Below are 19,240 nucleotides of genomic sequence, written 5' to 3'. Positions count from 1 at the left end.
GTCTTCATGCCATTGTGCATATTAAAGACAGATATTAATAGATTTTTAGATAGTAAGGGAATTAAGGGATAAGAGGTTCATGTAGGATAGTTGTACTAAGGTAGATTAGCAGTGATCATTTTGAATGGTGGAGCAGGCATGAGGGACTGAATGGCTACCCACTCCTTTTATGTTCTTATGAATAGATTTATCAATTAAGTATGGTTATTGAAATTTTATTCAAAGAGGATTAAAACAAAAAATCCTAAAAGGATGAACAGTTAAGTGTTCTTTTAACACTGGATTGTGGTCTAGTATAGTGGACCTGAATTCTATGTTACTATATCCTTCCAACCCTTGAGGCACCAAATGATCTGACTCCTCATTCTCACTACCTTCAACTGACTCCTTTCTCCCTCTCTCACGTTCACATGAAGTACTTATTAAACACAAGGGATGGGGGCACAAACTTGCCAGAGATAATAAAGTATGCAACTACAGCCAAGGTTTGGACCCAATGCACCTACCAAATAAACAAATATGCCTGATGTTCTAGAAGTCTTCGCACATTAATCAAAGCACTAACATTTTTAAATATCTAAAAAGAAATTACATTAGCTAACAAACTATTTCCATTGAATTTACTGATACTTAGAAGCAGTGACTAGCTTTGAGATCACATGGTGCAGTTAACTAAGACAGCACAGCATGCAGCAGGAAGCTACTTGAAACAAATAGTCTGGAAAGTGATCACTGTAGTTATACAGGCAACAATTGGTTCTCCCAAGTGAACATATAAATACCTTGACAAAATTCAAGATGCAGCCTTGGAGCCAAACTTTAATGTGTGGACAGCAGGACCAAGTAAATTTGCTTTCACGTAAATATATCTGTTATTCATCTCAACTGCAAAGTGTTAATTGTGCCACTCTGAAAAGACTGTTTCTGAAACATAGTTTCTATTTGCCCAACTTTTAATGGATGGTGTTTCAGCTTCAGCTCAGTCATCAACTCCCTAATGCTCTAGCCTGGAAATAAAGGAATATGGCTTTAATTTCCCCTTCTCCTACTGTTCAAAAGTGATGACTCCTGATCCTTTCTCCCAATCCAAACCCTGCCCACACCAATAATCTATTAATTCTCTTCTCAAATAGAAATATTTTTACCAATACCCTTGTTAAACAGATTAGATCTAGATAAGTTAGACCAAACAACACTGAAAGCAATTACCCCCCCTAAATATTAACCTGATTTGTGAGAACAAATAGTTTTAAACCAGGAAATAGGATTTAAACCTTGTTGCAGCCAATAAACAAATTGAATTTCATGGAAACTAGGTGTACTATTTATATATTGTCACAAACCAGCAACAAAAGAAACACACTGAGCATGATTCAGTGTTAAAAACTATTTTATTAATCACTACTTATGATAATACGTAAAATAAAAGTTAAAAAAAAATGTTAGTATGTTAGAATTCAAAAATGTTAAACCTCGAACGTTAACCCCAAAACTAAACTCTTCGTGTGTGTGTGTGACAAAGTCCAAAACTCCCAGTTCCTGAATGGTTCTTAAAGTTCAGTTCCGCAAGCCATAAGGTGAAACATGAGCAAGGGCTTCTTCAACAACCACCGTTGTCTGAAGATAAGATGTAGATGTAGAAAAACATAGAGAGAGTACATACGAAATCCAAATGTTCCACGATGGAACCCAAACGACACTTCAGTGTTTACTCGGTAGTGACTTCCTCACCCCGAAAAGCATCCGAACCGTGGTCGTCCACATACAAATACCTGTTTCCTTCTACAGGTCAGCAACAAAGTGAACTCCACCGGATTACTTCCAACTTCCATACATGGATTTCAGTGGCAAACACAGTTATTGTTTCTCATCCATCGATAGAGAAAACAAGCAGGCTGGTGTCTCTCTCCCTTCTCTCTCTCTCTCTCTCTCCCCTTCTTCTTCTGCCTTCTTCAACAACGTCATTACGTCCTTTATCTTCTATTGACGTAAGCACACCCCACACACACATACACACACACTCTCTATCTTAAAGGGACTTTCACTGAGTCCGTAACAATATTGATTCACAAATGAAACTTCATTGACTAAATTCAATTCAACTACCTGTATTGTGTTTATAAGTGCAGTGGAAAGGGGGAGTTAAAATAGCACAAGGATACCGATACAGGAAAGGCTATATTTAAGGATGCTTTAATTCCACTATTTTTAAAAGAACATTTTCCTTTCCATAAAACTGCAAACTGAATAACTTTCCCATAAAGTATGATATTTATTAAATATAATTATGGATACAGTGCAGCAAGGGTATAAAACAAAAAAAACACTTGGAAAAACAGTTCAATGATTCAGATCACAACATAAAATGGACACACCACAATGAAAAAACATTATGTTATCAAAATATATCATTTAATGAAGATTAGAAAAATAAATTAAAAAGAAGTGAAAGGCTACTTGTCAGTAGAATTCCACAGCAAGGAAATGACTCAGCTGCAAATTCCACAAGCTTTACTTTACCTTTTATGGAGAACACAAGGTATCCTCGCCCACTTTCCACTACAGTACAAGATAACATCACTTGCACAGTCGCACCTACTGTAACATGATCTGCAAAATGACTCACTCAACATAACAATGATCTTTCGCCCATTTCTGCCACCAAACTGTACAACTGTAGCAATCTGTTTATCAGACAGTAAAGACTTGCAAAATCAGAGGTCTGAATGCAACATTAAATCCAGACCTGGTTTGCCTAATTTGATGAGTGCAAACAATTGCTTCATACACAAGAGGAAATTCTCCTTGTATCCTGGCCAGAATTCCTGCCTTAAACATTATCGAAAAAGCTGGGTGACAAGTTGTATTAAATAATTCAGGGAATGGAGCAAATATCTAGTCAGAGGTGACCAGAGATATTTGAAATTGCTTCTGATCCAATTTGTGTATTGTGCAAATTGAGAATTATACCACTAGTTTATGCTTCAATTTAAATTATTCTTGCAAATTATTATTTTGCAGTTAGAATAAAAGCAATGGCCTAATAACATGCTTACCACTCAGTACTGCACTCATTCCCAACCAATAACCTACAATCCAGTGCCTCACTGTGACCATTCAGGTTCAGATTTCATCACAGCCTTGGTCTAAACATGTACCAAAGAGATGAATTCAGAGGTGAAGAGAGACTGACCAGCCTTGACATCAAGCCCTGATAAAACTGAAGTTGATGGACATCAAGAGGAAACCACTAAAGGTTAAAGCCATATCTTAGAGGGAAGATGGTTCCTCAGGGCAATGCTGAAGGCCCAACTATCTGCAGCAGCTTTATCAATGAACACTTATTACATCAAAATCAGAAGTGAAGATGCTCACTGATAATTACACAAATTCAATTTCCATTTGCACCTTCAAAACTTGTGACCCTTTACCACGGACAAGAGCAAAGACCACAAACATCCCCCCAGGACATGCACAATTCCAACTTGGAAACAGTACCCTCTTCCTTCACCATTATCAGATCTAAATCCTGGAACTCCTTACTCAACAGATCTGCAGCTGTTCAAAGTGACTCAGCATCACCAAAAAGTAAACAATTAAAATCAATGTTTCTGAACATTAGTGACATTCAGAAACAGTCATGTCCTTCACTGGTCTAACTGTTAGCTAAGCTACTATCCAAGTTTCTGCCATCTCTGACCACCCCCCCCTCCCCCCCACACACAATGCTTCATGGGCACTTATGCTCCTGCCAACTCTTGTTATGCATGCTTTGCTATCATACAGGGCAGTCTATTTACAAGTGGTATCAGGCTGAGCAACAAATTAACAGAACCTGCAAGAGTTCACAGCTACCAATTTAGTCAGAAGCACAGACACCCTGCTTTTGTTAGCAGTTCTGGTCATTTCTCAAATCATAAGAGGTAAAGAACTGTATTATGAAGATTTAGGCTTATTAGGCAAGTCTTCTCATGTACCAAGTGGGTTACCCAACACACTTTTTTCCTCAACACAACTGAGGGCAAGGTACTAATAGGCTTGGAGGGACTTAAAGAATACATTGCACATTAAAGTGCCACTGTTAGAGAGACAAGGCTTGGCTAATGTAGTTTCATATAGTACAGGTACCTATAGAGATCTGCACAACATTTTTTTTTTGTATGGGATAGTTACACATACCTTGTTTACGTACATCCTCCACAGCTGCTGTCAGTTCTTCCTTCAGGTATTGGCTCTCATGAGCAATTTTCTCACCCTTCTCCAAGAAGTTCTGTGTTGCCTGTTCCACAGAGGCAGCCAAAACATGTGCTTTCTTGGAACGTCCTTTCTTTTTGTTAGATGGCCCCCTGTTGCTGGTATTAACCAAGGTAGTCACCTGAAATGTAAAATTTTCATCTTAAAATCATGATAAACATTGGAAGATCTGTAAGCAGAACTTGCATTTATATAGCATCGATGTTAAAGGGTGACCAAAGGCTTGGTTTGGAAGAGGTCCAAGTTGCTGCAGCAAATGCCAGTGTATGGCTAGAGCAAAGAGGGATGGACATGCGAAGGAGACTAGCTACAGGTGTGAGGGAATGGGATTTTCTCCAAGAGCTGGCATAAACTCAATGGGCTAAATGGATTCCTATGTCATAAGAAATTAGGAAAGTCATGAAAAAAAGCTGGTGCAGCAGACAGACTGAAGGAAGACCAGAAGTATACAGCAGTAGGTGGTAGAAAACTCAAGCAATCATTCAGCAAGAAATGAGGTGATTGGGTGGGGGTTAGATTGATAGGAATTGCCATTTGCAGCTTCAACTGTTTTTAAAAAGAACACAGAAAGAACAGTTGATAATTTCACTGTGTGTAGCACCCGTTCTACACAAAGTTACAATGACACCAAAAGCAGGAGACTACTGCATGTGGTAACACAAAAGTCCTAGAGTTCCAACTCTAGGATGTAAAAGGATGTTGGTGAAAAGAAGTGGACTGACATGCCCCTCAGGAAGCAAAATTTTTCCACGGAACTACACTGGCTATTATTCACGTACAAGTCACTCAGCAAAGGTATACCAAAACTACTCAAACTCTTTCAGCATCCCTTCCTGTGCCACAAATGCCAGTTGCTATTCTGGACAAGCTTCTTGAAAATCTGTTTTTCTTTTCTGAAATACTGGGTAACCCTGCAAAATTGTGCAAGTGTCCAGTCCCATAGTTATCTAGATCTAATATGCAATCCATAAAGAAAGAAAGCAGACCAACTCCATATCATTTCTACTTAAAAACTGAAAGACAAATAGTTTACATATCAACAGCTATTTACAATTTCCACGTTGACAACTATTTGGCTTAACATTCATGTAATGGTTCAAAGGGTTTAAAGAAAACAGCACTCTAATCGGATAAAACCAGCAACACAAAATGATCACATTTTTCTCCTAAACAACAAAGTGACCCTCTTATAAGCAATACTCCAGTCTCTGCTTTCCAAAACATCCCCCACCTCAGGTGCTCTGAAATGGGGAGTCTCAGGATTTAAGCATGAATAGAAAACTGGTTCCTCCAGAGCAGGTCCAGAATTTACTTAGGGAGGGAAAGCTGCACAAGGGCATCTTTAATAATCATTGGGAATGACTTCAGGAAGTGCTTCATCACCCAAATGGATACACTAACTGCACCCCCCAAAAACAAAAACAAAATCAAAATCAAGGTGAACAACATTAAAAGAAAACAATTTTTCTTTTATTTTTCATCAACACGAAGGGACATGGGAATGAAATAAATTGGGCTCAAATTCTTAAGTGAATTTAAATAGCAGTATCAACTCATAGGATTGAATCCTCTATTCCTTCCCATATGCCATTTCAATAGCTCATTTCTAAGAACACCAAGTTAAAACTCAAATCTGCAGAATTCAACTAACATTAAAAAAAAATTAAAAATAGCAAATTGGCTAAGATTTGACAAATATAGTGCCCAATAGCACTCCTTTCCCAAAGTGCTTATTTTCTTTGTGTGATGCAAGTAAGAACACCAATCTAAAACCTTTAGAATAACTACTGCCAAACAGCACAAATTTTCCATATTATTTTCTTTTAAATAACCAAACTTCCCCCTTCCCCACTGTTAGATAGCCAATTTAGAATTTTATTTAACCCTGTCCAGAGTCACTTACCTGTGTGACCAAAGGTTCCAATAAACGTTCCACTGCCAGCGTCCTTATTTCCAAATTTTTCGGATCCCATTTGAAACTAATATTCTGAGTGTTTATAGTCGTCATGCTTGCTTGCCTGTCAGATTAAAAGTCAACACGCAAAACTTAAAACCTGAAGGAATCAGGCAAAGCAATAATCAAGCAAACAAAGTAACATTTTCAATTAGAAGTGAACTGTGCATCCATAGCCCAGGGACAATTGCAGAACTACAATGGTGCAAAACCAAAGTTTGGAGACTAATATAAAATGAGCAGCAACGAGCAAAAAGATGGCAATTTAAGTTTAAGACTACTTACACACTTTATACTTGATAGCAACTTTCATTTCTAAATACAGTAAAGCTCTGGTGATCCAGCACCCTCTAGACTTTCAATTCACTTTTGTTTTTAAAAATGTTACACAGTAGTATAATAAAATTTTCGTGAACCCAATGAGTTTAAAGGGAGCAGGGCAAAACAGGACTCGATGAATCAGATGTTCGGAAATCCTAATGGTTCAGCAATCGGATACTGAACCATTATGATTTTTACTGAAGATTCAAACCTGCAGAAGAGCAAATCTAGCTAGACCAGAAAAATAAATCATGTGAATATTATTTTTAAATATTTGAAATGCTGCAATAATTTTAATTTTAGCATTTTACAGCAGCATTTTTCTCTGAACTATCGGCAAAATAAACCAAATATTCTGGATAATTGCACTTAAACTCCCATTTCTTTTTTCATACCCCAATTATGGGATACATGAAAAAGTAGGTCTGCAGCCCTGCCAACAGAATGAAGTGCTGAACAAGCATATGCATGTTACTGTGAGGTCAACTGATATTAGAGATATCTCCAAAAAACTACCAAAGCTAAAGTACCTGCATAGAACATGCATTTATTTCTGATGTTCATTTACCAAGGTCCTTGAATGTGTTGCTTCTATATTAAAACCTTTCAAAGTTTCTATTTCAGACATGACACCCCAGGTGAGGAGGGAAGAGTGGAAATAGCAACAGAGGCTAGGAGGTGATAGGGCTGCAGATGGAATCTGATAGGAAGGGAAGGTGGTGCATGGAATCAAAGAGGTGGGGTAGGGAAATTGAAGCAGTAGGGAGAGGGGACCCAGTGGGTGATGGGCAGATGGAATGGACGGAGGAGAGAGAAAACCAAGGTGTTGGGATCAGCACCTCATATTCCACCTGGGTAGTCTACAACCGAACGGCATGAATATTGATTTCTCAGATTTTAGGTAAACTGCTCCTCCTGATCTACCCAGTTCCTCCCACACCCACCACAGTCCCCCATCACCCCATTTTTTTTGATAAGTGTTCCATGTTACAGCAAAGACTGCTGTAGAGGTTTATGAAATAGGTGCATACAGTATGTACCTAAAGTTTTCAACTAAAGAGGAGCTATTCAAGATCAACAATCAGTACTCAAACAGAAGATACTGATGTAATAAATTTTACAGGTCATTTCCACAGCAAAATCATGTGACAGTGACAAATTCCTTTAGAACTTCATAGAAAGCAATTGCAGCAGCCCAATTATACAAAGAAGTGAACCACAGAGTCAAACTATGGCTCAAAGATTAACATAATTCCAAATTCAATATTTGTAATATAGTTCTTTTCTAATTTACAACAGCAGTGGATATTAAAAATTGGTATTAAAAACTGAAAGATTTAAACAATCTCACTTTGTCCTTTTTTCTCATTGAAGTCTGCAATAAATGAACACACATTAAAATAGGGCAAGATCAGGGCAAAAATAGTTGTTCCGAACAACAGTTCTGAGGTTATCTCCCATTCTCTTTGTAGGCTTGTGGAACAAAATAACTATGGCTTGGTATTGACATCATCTCCCCAAATAATCCCCAGAGAAATCAGCCTTAAGAGGAACAAAAGCAAGGATAAGGAAATGGAAAGAAACTATTTTTCACATTCATCTGCTTGCTCATCTTCTCAGAATTGTACAGCACAGAAACTGGCCTTTTGGCCCTGAAAGAGAACTATAATTTAAATCTGTATTACAGTTTGGGCAATATAATGCAATGCTCTCCATAGACAATTTTTAGATTTTTTGTTTTATATACTCATTCAAGGGATGTGAGCTGCACAAGCTGAGCCAGCATTTAATTACTCATCTCTAACTGCCCTTGAGAAAATGGTGGTGAGCTGCCTTCTTGAACTGCTGCATTCCTTGACATGTGGGTATACCCACAATGCTGTTAGAGCGATACATTTTGAAGTCAACATGGTGTGTGGTTTGGAGGTCAACTTCCAAGTGATGTTCCCATACTTTTGCTGACCTTGACCTTCCAGCTAGTAGAGGTCAAGGGTTTGGAAGGAGCTGGCTAGGGAGTCTTGGTGAGTTACTGCAGTGCATCCTATAGAATGGTACTGTACCTCAGTGGTGGATTGAGTGAATGGTTGTGTGGATAGGGTGCCTATCAAGCAGGCTGCTATGTCCTGTATGGTGGCGAGCTTCTTGAGTGTTGTTGAAGTTGCACTCATCCAGGCAAATGGAGAGTATTCCAATACACTCCCAATTTGAGACTTGTAGATGGTGGATGGGCTTTGGGGAGTTAGAAGGCGAGTTGCTTACCAAAGGATTCCTAGTCTCTGACCTGCTCTTGTAGTCACGTGTGTATATAGCTACTCCATTTTATTTTCAATTAACCTAGTGAACCTTCTCTGCATTGCTTCTATTGCAAATACATCCTTACATTAATATGGACATCAAAGCTTTATATGCCAGATGCACTCTCACCAGCTCCCTGTAAAGTTGCATTACTTTAATTCTCCATAGCCCCTGCAATTAAGCCCAGCATTCTATTAGCCTTCCTCGTTACCTGCATGCTATCTTTCTGTATTTCATGTACTGGGACCCCAGATCCCTTTTTGTACAATAACTTTGTATACTCACTTTAAATAATGTAATTTTCATTCTCTTCCCTCCCCCCCTACAAAGTAAATAACCTCACATTTTTCTACATTATACCCCATCTGCCACTTTTTTTGCCCACTAACTTAACCCATCTATCTCTTTGCAGGCTTTGTGTGTCATTCTCACAACTTCCTAGCCCACCTGCCTTTGTATCACAAGCAATAATGTCTACAGTATGCTTGGTCCCTTCAACCAAGTTACTAATATAGATACAAAACTATTGATGCCTCAGTCTGAAAATGACCCATTCATCCCAACTCTATTTTCTATTAGTTAACTGCTTCCCCATCTCCATCTGTAACACCATATTCTGTATTCTGTTATTGCTTTTCTCTTTGTACTTCCCTGATGTATTATGTTTTGAAATGATCTGTATGGATGGCATGATATATTGTATCTTGGTGCACATGGTAATAATAAACCAATTACATTACTCCAATGATGTGCCTTCTGTTCACCTTCCTATTGTGCTTACTAACTTATGTTTGCTATTTAAGTGTTACTTCAATTCAAACTTTCCATTACTATTTTTCATTCTAATGTCTTTTAACCTTATAATCCAGAGATATCCAAACTCTAATTTTAACTTTTTGAACTCTGCAAATCCAATGACTTTTTTCTGCTGAAATGCAGTTGCAGTGCATCACAACTTTAAAATTGTGGATTTGATCACACTGTGGCTTCAAATGATAGGCCAGTCAATAATGCAGCAAATTTTTTAACAAGTTCAACAACTTTGAAAAATAATAAAACCCTTTATTTCTAAACATATTTACCAATGTTTAACATTGACAGAAAAAGAATTTAAAAACAGACCTCTAGCATAAATCACTACATTACGATTAACAATAAATTTGGTTTTATTTCTTTCTGTAAATTCAGATCAATGCCAATCAGGAAACATGATCAAAAGGATAAGCAACCTACTTCCAAGACTCTGCAAAAGTGGGTATTTGTAGGCAGAATTAAATCTCCAAAATAATTTCAAGTAGCAGTGAACAGCATAGAGTGGAAAAGTTAATTTTGCAATAAGAACACAAGATTCACTATTTTTGTAATAATAATGAGTTTGGAATCAAATAAAATACTCCATTTACGCACTTTGCAGATTTACAGATGATACTAAAATAGGTGGTATAGTGGACAGTGAAGGTTATCAACTTTACAGGGGATCTTGATCAGATGAATAAGTGGGCCGAAGAATGGCAAATGTAATTTAATTCAGATAAGTGTAAGGTGTTGCGCTTTAAAAAGTCAAATCAAGATAGGACTTTCAGTGAATAGCAGGGCCCTGCACAGTGTTGTGGAATGGAGGGGCCTTAGTGTACATAGTTCCCTGAAAGTGGAGTCACAGGTAGACAGGGTGGTGAAGTATTCTGGCATGCTGGTCTTCATCAGTCAAGACAGAGTATAAAAGTTGAGAGATCATGGTGCGGTTGTACAGGACACTGGTGAGGCGACACTTGGAGTATTATAGTCAACTTTGGTTGCCCTGCTACAGGAAAGATGTTATTAAACTGGAAAGAGTGCTGAAAAGATTTACAAGGACATTGCCAGGACTTGCGGGACTGAGTTATAGGGAGAGGTTGAAAAGGCCAGAACTTTATTCCTTAGAGCATAGGAAACTGAAGGGTGATCTTATAGAGGTGTATAAAATTATGAGGGGCATAGATAGGGTGAATGCAGTCTTTTACCCAGGATTGGGGAATCAAAAAATATAGGGCATAGGTTTAAGGGTTAATAGGAACTTGAGGGGTAACTTTTTTTCTTAAAAAAAACAAAGAGTGGTATGCATGTTGAATAAGCTGCCAGAGGAAATGGTTGAGGCAGGTACAGTAACAACTTCTAAAAGACAATTGGACAGGTACATGGATTGGAAAGGTTTAGAAGGTTATGGACCAAACGCTGGCAAATGGGAACAATTTGGATGGGGCATCTTGGTCGGCATGGACCAGTTGGACGAAGGGCCTGTTTCCATGCTGTATAATTCTATGACTTGCATATTCAAGCTCTTTCCAAAATTTACCAATCAATAGACAGCAAAATATATGTAACAATATAAATTCTTGATGCAAAAACTATGAAGTTCTAATTTTTACCCTTAACATCCTTTTCTACCACCAGACGTGCCATTTCACTCACTGAGTTACCACTGAAGAAACTTCCTTTACATAGCTGCCTTCAAAATTACAGGACAATTGAGTACTTGAAATGTGGATATTAACTGATTACGCATGTAACAATTTATTCAGAGGAACATTAATGAGTAACCAGATAGATTTTTTTCCCATGATAATGGTTGAATGATAAAACATTGCCCATAAAAATAAACTTACAGAACAGGAATAGACCACGTGTTTCAATGCTGGGAAAAACAACAATCTAGTTAGGCTAGTCCCACATCCCACCTGTGATCTGGAATGATTCTACAAACAAGTGGTCATCCACCTACATTTTCTGAAGTGTTGAAGGTTTCTTCCTCTCCTACCTTTTCAAACATCAAGCTCCAAGCTCCCACTACTCTTTGAGTGAATTTATTTTTCCCTAATCTCCCTTCTACCAATTATCTTAAATCTATAAAACAACAACGAAAAACTGCATATAATGGAAATCTGAAATAAAAATAGAAAATGTTGGCAACACATTGCAGGTCAGGCAGCATTTGGGGAAAATCTGTTCTAATGTTTCAGGTCAAAAAACCCCAGTCAGCTGCTTAGTGTATCCAATCATTTCTGATTATGTTGTTTTTGTCTGAAACCTCTCTCGTTATTGGTTACCTTATCAAATCTTTAATTTTGTTTGATTAAATCTCACCTCAACTTGTTTCAAAGGCAGCAACTTCAGCCTTGGCCACCTTGCCTCAAAATTAAAACTTTAATCCCATTAGCCTCCAGTGCATTTTCAAATGCTTTCATATTATTTTCTATCATATAGTGAGCAAAACTGTATATTGTACTCTAGCTAGAGTTTAACCAATGGTATATAACATTCCAGCATTAGTTCCAAGTATGCATTGTTTCCTTGAATATTTTGTGCTTGGATTGGTCACACCCATTCCACTTGCTTGTTTGAATAGTAGCATGTGGCCCACTGCATCACTGGAGCAGTGGCTGGGGGTTTCCAAAAAACACTTATCAGACAAAATGCACATTCCAGAGCTCCACTCAACCCAAATACATGTCTCCAGTGTGGAGGAAATCCAATCGACCACTATCTGAGTAATGGCTATATTACTTCTGAGCCAAGGTCTATACATTTTGTTTTTGAATGGAACTTAGGGCAGTCACCCCACCCTCAAGACAAACCAGAAAACATTTGAAACAACCATCAATGCACAGGTAATACAACCATGATTACAAATTATTTCCAAATATAATTGTGCCCGAAAAAGCTCCCCAAACTAAACATTCTTTAAAGTTTGCTAATAGCATGAAATCCACGTCTATTGTTTGATTATTACCTACACAGTGCAATTTTAATCCTATATTTACAGGCGACTGGAGTCACCCTGCTGTACAACTTTGGTGATCTATACTGGTCAAACGCTTAAGATTCAAACGAAATTTAACAGAAAGCCAATAGGACTTAGAAAAGTTGAAATCCTATTTCCATTTATAGCTGCTCTTCAAAAATACTTCCTCACACGTTGGCAAAAATGTAGGTTAGGCATTTAATTGGTTCCCCAAAACATGATGATAAACTTTTTACAATCGAAGTCAGTTTCAGGGAGTTTCAATTCCGGGAGTGAATGAGGTGCTGGCACAAAAAACAAACCAAGAGTACAACCACTATGACCCACAAGTTCACAACAGTGGGAAAATATTTCTGAACACTTCTCCCAACTTTCATTTATCACGACAAAAAAAACTTATTTGTCGAGTAGATTGTTTTCGAACTGATCTTTTCTGAAACAAGAGGCTCAAAAGCCCCACAACAAAACTTTTTTTTGAAGAGAAACGATTTTACCCACAGCGCAACCTCGCCATTTAGGCATTCCAGAAATACTTTAAAATCATGGAGTTCTGGGATTAACATTTGAGTTGTTTCGCTTGGCGTCTGCAATATATAGTTTCAGTAATTCAAAGTGAGAGTCACCAGACTTTCCGATCTTCCACTGCAAAAAGTGTACTAATTGCACTGTGAAGGGGGTGGAAGAGACTTTAGACTTGTGCAAGTAAATGTTCAGATTGCGTGCGCAGGGGCTGAAAGCAGCCGGATGGCGGGCGTTGCCTGGCAGGGGAAGGACCGGCCCGGAAAGGCCCGACCTCCCTACTCCGGTGTCCCGAGAACAATAACAAGGGAGAACGCGGCCTAACGCTGGCAGCCGGGAGCCCGGGGAGGTCGCGCTCCTTCCAAAACAACCACCACCACCACAACCGGGCGGGCGGAGGAAGAATTAAAAAAAATCTGTGCAGCCGCCCGACCGCAAAAGGAAACTCTCCAGCTTATTAAAACAAAACCTCAAGAGTGAAGCCGGGTTCGAGGCGAGGCGGCGCCGTCCCGAGCCACTGGGCGGCCATTTAAACTTCCAAGAGTTTGAAACGGAACTTTCCAACGGCCGCGGCGGCGCTGAGCCCCCAGCCCGGGCCGGCGGCGCCAATGCCCCCCTCCCCTCCCTCCAACGCCTCTCACTTACTTGGTTAAAGTTTGATGTTGCCTTCCCCCCTTTTCCAAGCAGTTTCTTAGGCACTGGCTCCTGTCCGGTTAACTCCCAGCCGCTTATTTCTTCCTCGTCCAACACTAGTTTGGAAGCCGAGTCTGTCTCTGCGAGTCACCGAACTGTCGAGGGAGGGGGGTGGAGGACGAGGAGGTGGGGGCGGCTAGAAGCGCTTCCGAGTAAAGTAGCCGCACCCCCCCACCCGCACCAAGGGCGACGGTCGGAAGTGCGGAGCAGGCAGGAAACGAGGGGGAAAATCGGGCGATGCCCACCCCCAGGGTTCGAGTGGCGAGACGGCGATGGGACTGCGAGGTGGGTGCGGGCAGGCGAGCAGCGGCGGGAGGGCAGCGCAGTGCTGGGAAGAGTTGGAACTGATCTCAGCGCCACACCCAGAGCAGCTGTGTCATGGAGTCAGGTGTGTGTGGTTACAGAGGAGCTGGGAAAAACACGCCGAGCATTTCGCCACACGTTCACGGCTGAATGTTTCTTCGTAAAACACATACCTTTTTTCCCGTTAAATTGCTCAGTTCATTTTTTGCCTTTTATTCTTTGACTTTTATTCTTTGACTTCGCACCGAATGGCTCATTTACATGCGTGTTTACTTTTCCCCATTTAATTTAAAGTGGCTCAAGATAATAAACCAACCACAGGCTGTTATATAATAAAACATTGCATCCTTAAATCCCTGGCCACATGGGCTGTGGTTTTTGACCAGGTCATCCAAATAAGTCTCTAAATTGGACTAGCTGCAGTTGAGAGGAAGTGAGGCGCAGAGGAGGAAATTATTTGTAAAACTTATCAAACTATTCTTGCTACTGCAACGTCCAGTGTACTCCAACAAAATGCTGCTTCCTTGTTCAGTAAACTAAAGTGGATTCTATATGAAAGGAAACTAAAGAGAATAGGAAATTATTTTTTCACTTTGGGACACTTGTTAAATACACTTTTCACAGTCAGTTGATTTTTTTAATCGTATAAAATAGTTTATCTTAAAATGGGTATACTGTAATCAAAATGCTCTCCCGTAACTGCTCTTAATTACGCTGGTTGTATATTGAATATGTTTAGAGAGAAATAGCTGGGGGATTCAAATAGTCTTGGTATCATTCCCTATCACAAAGATTCTGTGAAATGGTAATACAAACAAACAAGTAGGGTACTTATTTAATAAAAGCTTACTGTCAAGATAGCATTTTCCTACTCTGGCTTTCTTCACAGAAACGAGGAGACTGCAGTCAAAATCAGGTTTATTATTACTGACATATGTCATGAAATTTGTTGTTTTGAGGCAGCAAGACATAAAAATTACTATAAGTTACAGAAGTAAGTAAATAGTGCAAAAGAAATAGTGTGAGACTTGTAGGAAATTTCACACTATATATCGCTGCAAGAACGCACACCAGTTGGCTACATCATTATTATAAAAGTGGAACCAACCACTGGTTTAGCATGCTGGCCTTTATCAGTCAGGCATTGAAAATAGGAGTTGGGACATTATGTTGAAGTTGTACAAGTCATTGGTGAGGCCGCACTTGGAGTACTGTGTACAGTTTTGGTCACCCTGATGTAGGAAAGACGTGGTTAAACTGGAAAGAGTACAGAAAAGATTTACAAGGATGTTGCGAGGACTAGAGGGCGTGAATTATCGGCAGAGGTTGGCTAGGCTAGGTCTTTATTCCTTGGAATACAGGAGAATGAGGGGCATTGATAAGGTGGATGGTAACAGTCTTTTCCCCAGGGTAGGGGAGTCCAAAACTAGGAGGCATAGATTTAGGGTGAGAGGGGAAAGATTTAAAAGGGACTTGAGGGGCAACTGTTCACGCAGAGGGTGGTGAGTATGTGGGATGAGCTGCCAGAGGAAGTGGTTGAGGCAGATCCAATAGTATCATTTAAGAAGCACTTGGATAGGTACATGGAGGGGTGGGGCTTAGAGGGATATGGGTTGAATGCAGGGGATTGGGACTAGCTGGGTGGGCACAGTGGTTGGCATAGACTCATTGGGCCAAAGGGCCTGTATCCATTGCTGTATTGCTCCATGACTCTAACCAAATGGCATGTTATGTTTCTTGCCCTCCTTTTAATGAAAAAAAAACAAAACTCCAAAATAACTGTACCATCTCAATGTGCTCCATTTTGGCAAAATCCATCAGTGGTGTACCTATACTTTTGCACTTCTGGTTTCCCTGTTGAAAAACACCTGCATATTCATCTGAGAGTTGTGCAGCTGAAGTGGTTGCTTTCCGTGAAACAACCTGAGTGATTCTGTTCCCCTTTCAGTCTTATCTGCTGTACTTTACTACTTACGAAGTAGGCATGACATCTTTCTGCTATAATTGGTTATTGGTTTACTATTGTCACATGTACTGAGATAATGAAAAACTTCGTTTTGCATGCCATCCACAAAGATAATTTCAAAACATAAGTACATCAAGGTAGTACCAAGGAAAAAAACAATAACAGAATGTAGTGTTACAGTTACAGAGAACGTGTTGTGCAGATAGATAATAAGGTGCAAGGGTTCATCTTTATTGTACAAGAGGTACATTCAGGAGTCTTATAACAGCAGGATAGAAGCTGTCCTTGATCCTGGTCATGCATGATTTCAGTCTTTTGTATCTTCTGTGCAATGGGGGGGGGGGGGGAGAGAATAGAGAATGTCTGGGATGGGAGGGGTCTTTGATTACGTTGGGTGCTTTCTTGAGGCAGCTGGAGGTGCAAACAGAGTCCATTGGAGGGGAGGCTGGTTTTCGTGATGGACTGAGCTGTGTCCACAACTCTGTAATTTCTTGTGGTCTTGGACAGAGCAGTTGCCATACCAAGCTGTAATGCATCACTGATTGGATGAAATGCATATCATCTTTCAATTCTTTAGGTTCACCACCTTAAAAGAGCATCTCCCAAACAGCTTCAATGCACTCTTGCTATTCACTGCGAGCACATCTCTTTCTAACTGCAGTATGGATGGCTTTAGGGAACAGCAAGTGATTTTCTCCAAGTCCAGTTGAAGTGATACTGTTCGACCTTGCACCAACATCTTGGCTGTTGGTTTTCCTTTCTCAGAATGATCCCCTTTGGTGCCATCTACATTGTTTTTAAACTGGTATTCTGAATCTGACCATGGCTGCTTCCCTACATGGCTCATCTCATTCACTCCATGAATTTTCATTGTCCTCTGCAATATGCTGAGTTTGCATAAATGAACTTCCGATCTATACACTTCTCATTTTCCCCATACATTTCTTTTTCAGATGCTAGTGTTGTCATCCATCATACAAGATCTAAACAATCTTGCCATTACTGTATACTGTTTTTAATGATTTTTAAGACCACATTGCATGCATTTCCACCTCACCCCCTCACCCATATGCAGGACATTTTTTATTCAGCTACTCGTATTGCTGTCTATATGAGAACAATATTAGCCATACTTTCCAAATCTGCCTTTTGTCTCCTTTTTCACTGAATGTACTTTCTCCTGTTGTCCATTTTTAGCCTGGCTTTGGAATAGCCCAGCAGGTTTGCATGTCTGAGTACTTTTATAACTTTAACTGTCTCATGAGGTAGCCTTCCCTTTGAGCTGGATTCCCAGGTCCTATCTATAATGAACAAATCCTTCAAACCTCCATAATCTTAAATTGGTTAAGAAGGCATTAAAAGACCCTCCCTGTACTTTTGACTGTAAAGAACCGATAATATTCATCTGTATCTTGGCAAATTGTAATGTGCTTTAATGCATCTAATGCATTCTCCTGGGTCTCAATGGAGGGCTAAAATGATACAGTTCTCTCCCCTTGTGACCAATGAGACACTCTCAACTTCTCCAGTTTATCTGCCATAGCCAGCTCAAATTACAATATGAACTCTTCCATCTAATGTCTCATTCTTAAGACAATTTACTTTCCTGGAAATCCAGTGGCTCAGCTGGTTGTATTTCATAGTGTTCTCTCTTAATGGCATCATAGACCTCAAGTCTCTTGACGCTCATCCACACGTTACCTCATCATGGAGGTATCATACCTGGCATTTGATACTGCTTTCGGAATCAGACAAGACATCTAAATTTAATGATGTCAGAAATTCTAGCTGATTAATCTCAAGAAAATTAGCTAGCTTCGATCAGCAATAAGTGTATTTTGTGTAAAACAAAATACAAGTGTAAACTTGTCAAGGAAGCATTTTCTCACTATGACTCACTCTAGAGATAGACTGATTTTCAGCGAGGTCAAATCTCTTTCCAAAGTACTGAGCATTGGTCACATGAAGCAATTATTAAAGTTGTACTAAGCAATATTGCATGTGACATGTTATTACAGACAATTTGAAAACATTAAGGGATTCACAATTGTAAGATAACCGTATACAGAACTCTAATGAACTTCATGACTGTCTAGCTATATTTTTAAGATGACTATACTTCACTTTAAAATTAGTGTCAGCAATTGCTGCAGCTTTGCTTTTTCCATTTACTTTGAAACGTGCCATTAACAGGGTATGCTACTAATCAAAGTAGTAGTTTAGATTCACAAGTTGCAATGCACTTCCCTGTAGCTGTAACACTTTACTCTATTCTGTTATTGTTTTTACCCTGTACTACCTCAATGCCTTGTGTAATGAATTGATCTGTACGAACGGTATGCAAGACAAGGTTTTCACTGTACCTTGGTACAAGTGACAATAATAAACCAATACCAATTCATAAGATATAGTGTGAAGTTCCTAGGCGTAGTGGTTAAGTACCACCTCCTGTGAGCCTGAATCATTGGAATAAGAAAATGTCCTTTTTAAATTTGCAACGATTTGCCTTAATTTAGAACTTTTACTTGGAGCCCTCTCCCCACCTACCCCAAAAAAAGACCCTAAAAGCACACAAGTAATGAAATACTTTTCTCAGTCAATGCTGAAATAATGACCTTAGCCAAAATTGCAAGGTATTTGGATGAGTCTGAATGACTATCAGGGCTTTCACCAATGATTTCTGGAAAATACCTGCATATGGATACTGCATTAACCCAAGATTAATGTTAGATCCAAAAGTCAATAATTGACTTCCACTTTAATGTCTTTACAATCAATATTGGTAGGAAGAGCATTTAGTTTTTGTCATACAATCTCTCCTCCCCCACTCCTGAATGTACTGGCTTATGCTAGGACATCTCTAACTGCTCTGGGGCTTGAATTATTCATGAGTGCTTTTTTTAGGTTATTGTTTGGCAAAATCAAGGATTTAAAACAAAATATTTCGGCAAATGCATCCACTTTGTGTCCAGAGTAAACTGCAATAGGAATAAAAATACATGCTCATTCAAAGTGATTCACTGCCATTTGATTTATAGTATTCTGAGTTGTCCCTCTGCAATGCTGCCTGTCCCTCTCTCACCCCCAAGTTACCCATGTCATATTACTGGGTATAGGATTCTATTATATATTTAAAAATACATGTGATTGGTAAGTG

General features: G+C 39.3%; 1 protein-coding gene across 1 annotated transcript in view; it reads right to left on the bottom strand.

The window, feature by feature from the left end:
* The window catches only part of ctnna1 (catenin (cadherin-associated protein), alpha 1), an 82,173-nt gene extending 67,870 nt beyond the window's left edge, over positions 1–14,303 (bottom strand). Inside the window, exons 1-3 of the mRNA XM_052013603.1 lie at positions 13,767–14,303; positions 6,158–6,272; positions 4,180–4,375 (exon numbers count right to left, since the gene is read on the bottom strand). Of these exons, the coding sequence (XP_051869563.1) occupies positions 4,180–4,375; positions 6,158–6,262 (301 nt within the window). The 5' untranslated portion in view covers positions 6,263–6,272; positions 13,767–14,303. The remainder of the gene's footprint in view (positions 1–4,179; positions 4,376–6,157; positions 6,273–13,766) is intronic.
* Between the last annotated feature and the right edge of the window lie 4,937 nt (positions 14,304–19,240).

Source organism: Pristis pectinata, chromosome 4 (genome assembly GCF_009764475.1).
Source record: "Pristis pectinata isolate sPriPec2 chromosome 4, sPriPec2.1.pri, whole genome shotgun sequence".
Lineage (NCBI taxonomy): Eukaryota > Metazoa > Chordata > Chondrichthyes > Rhinopristiformes > Pristidae > Pristis > Pristis pectinata.
This window is presented reverse-complemented; position numbering and strand designations above follow the sequence as displayed.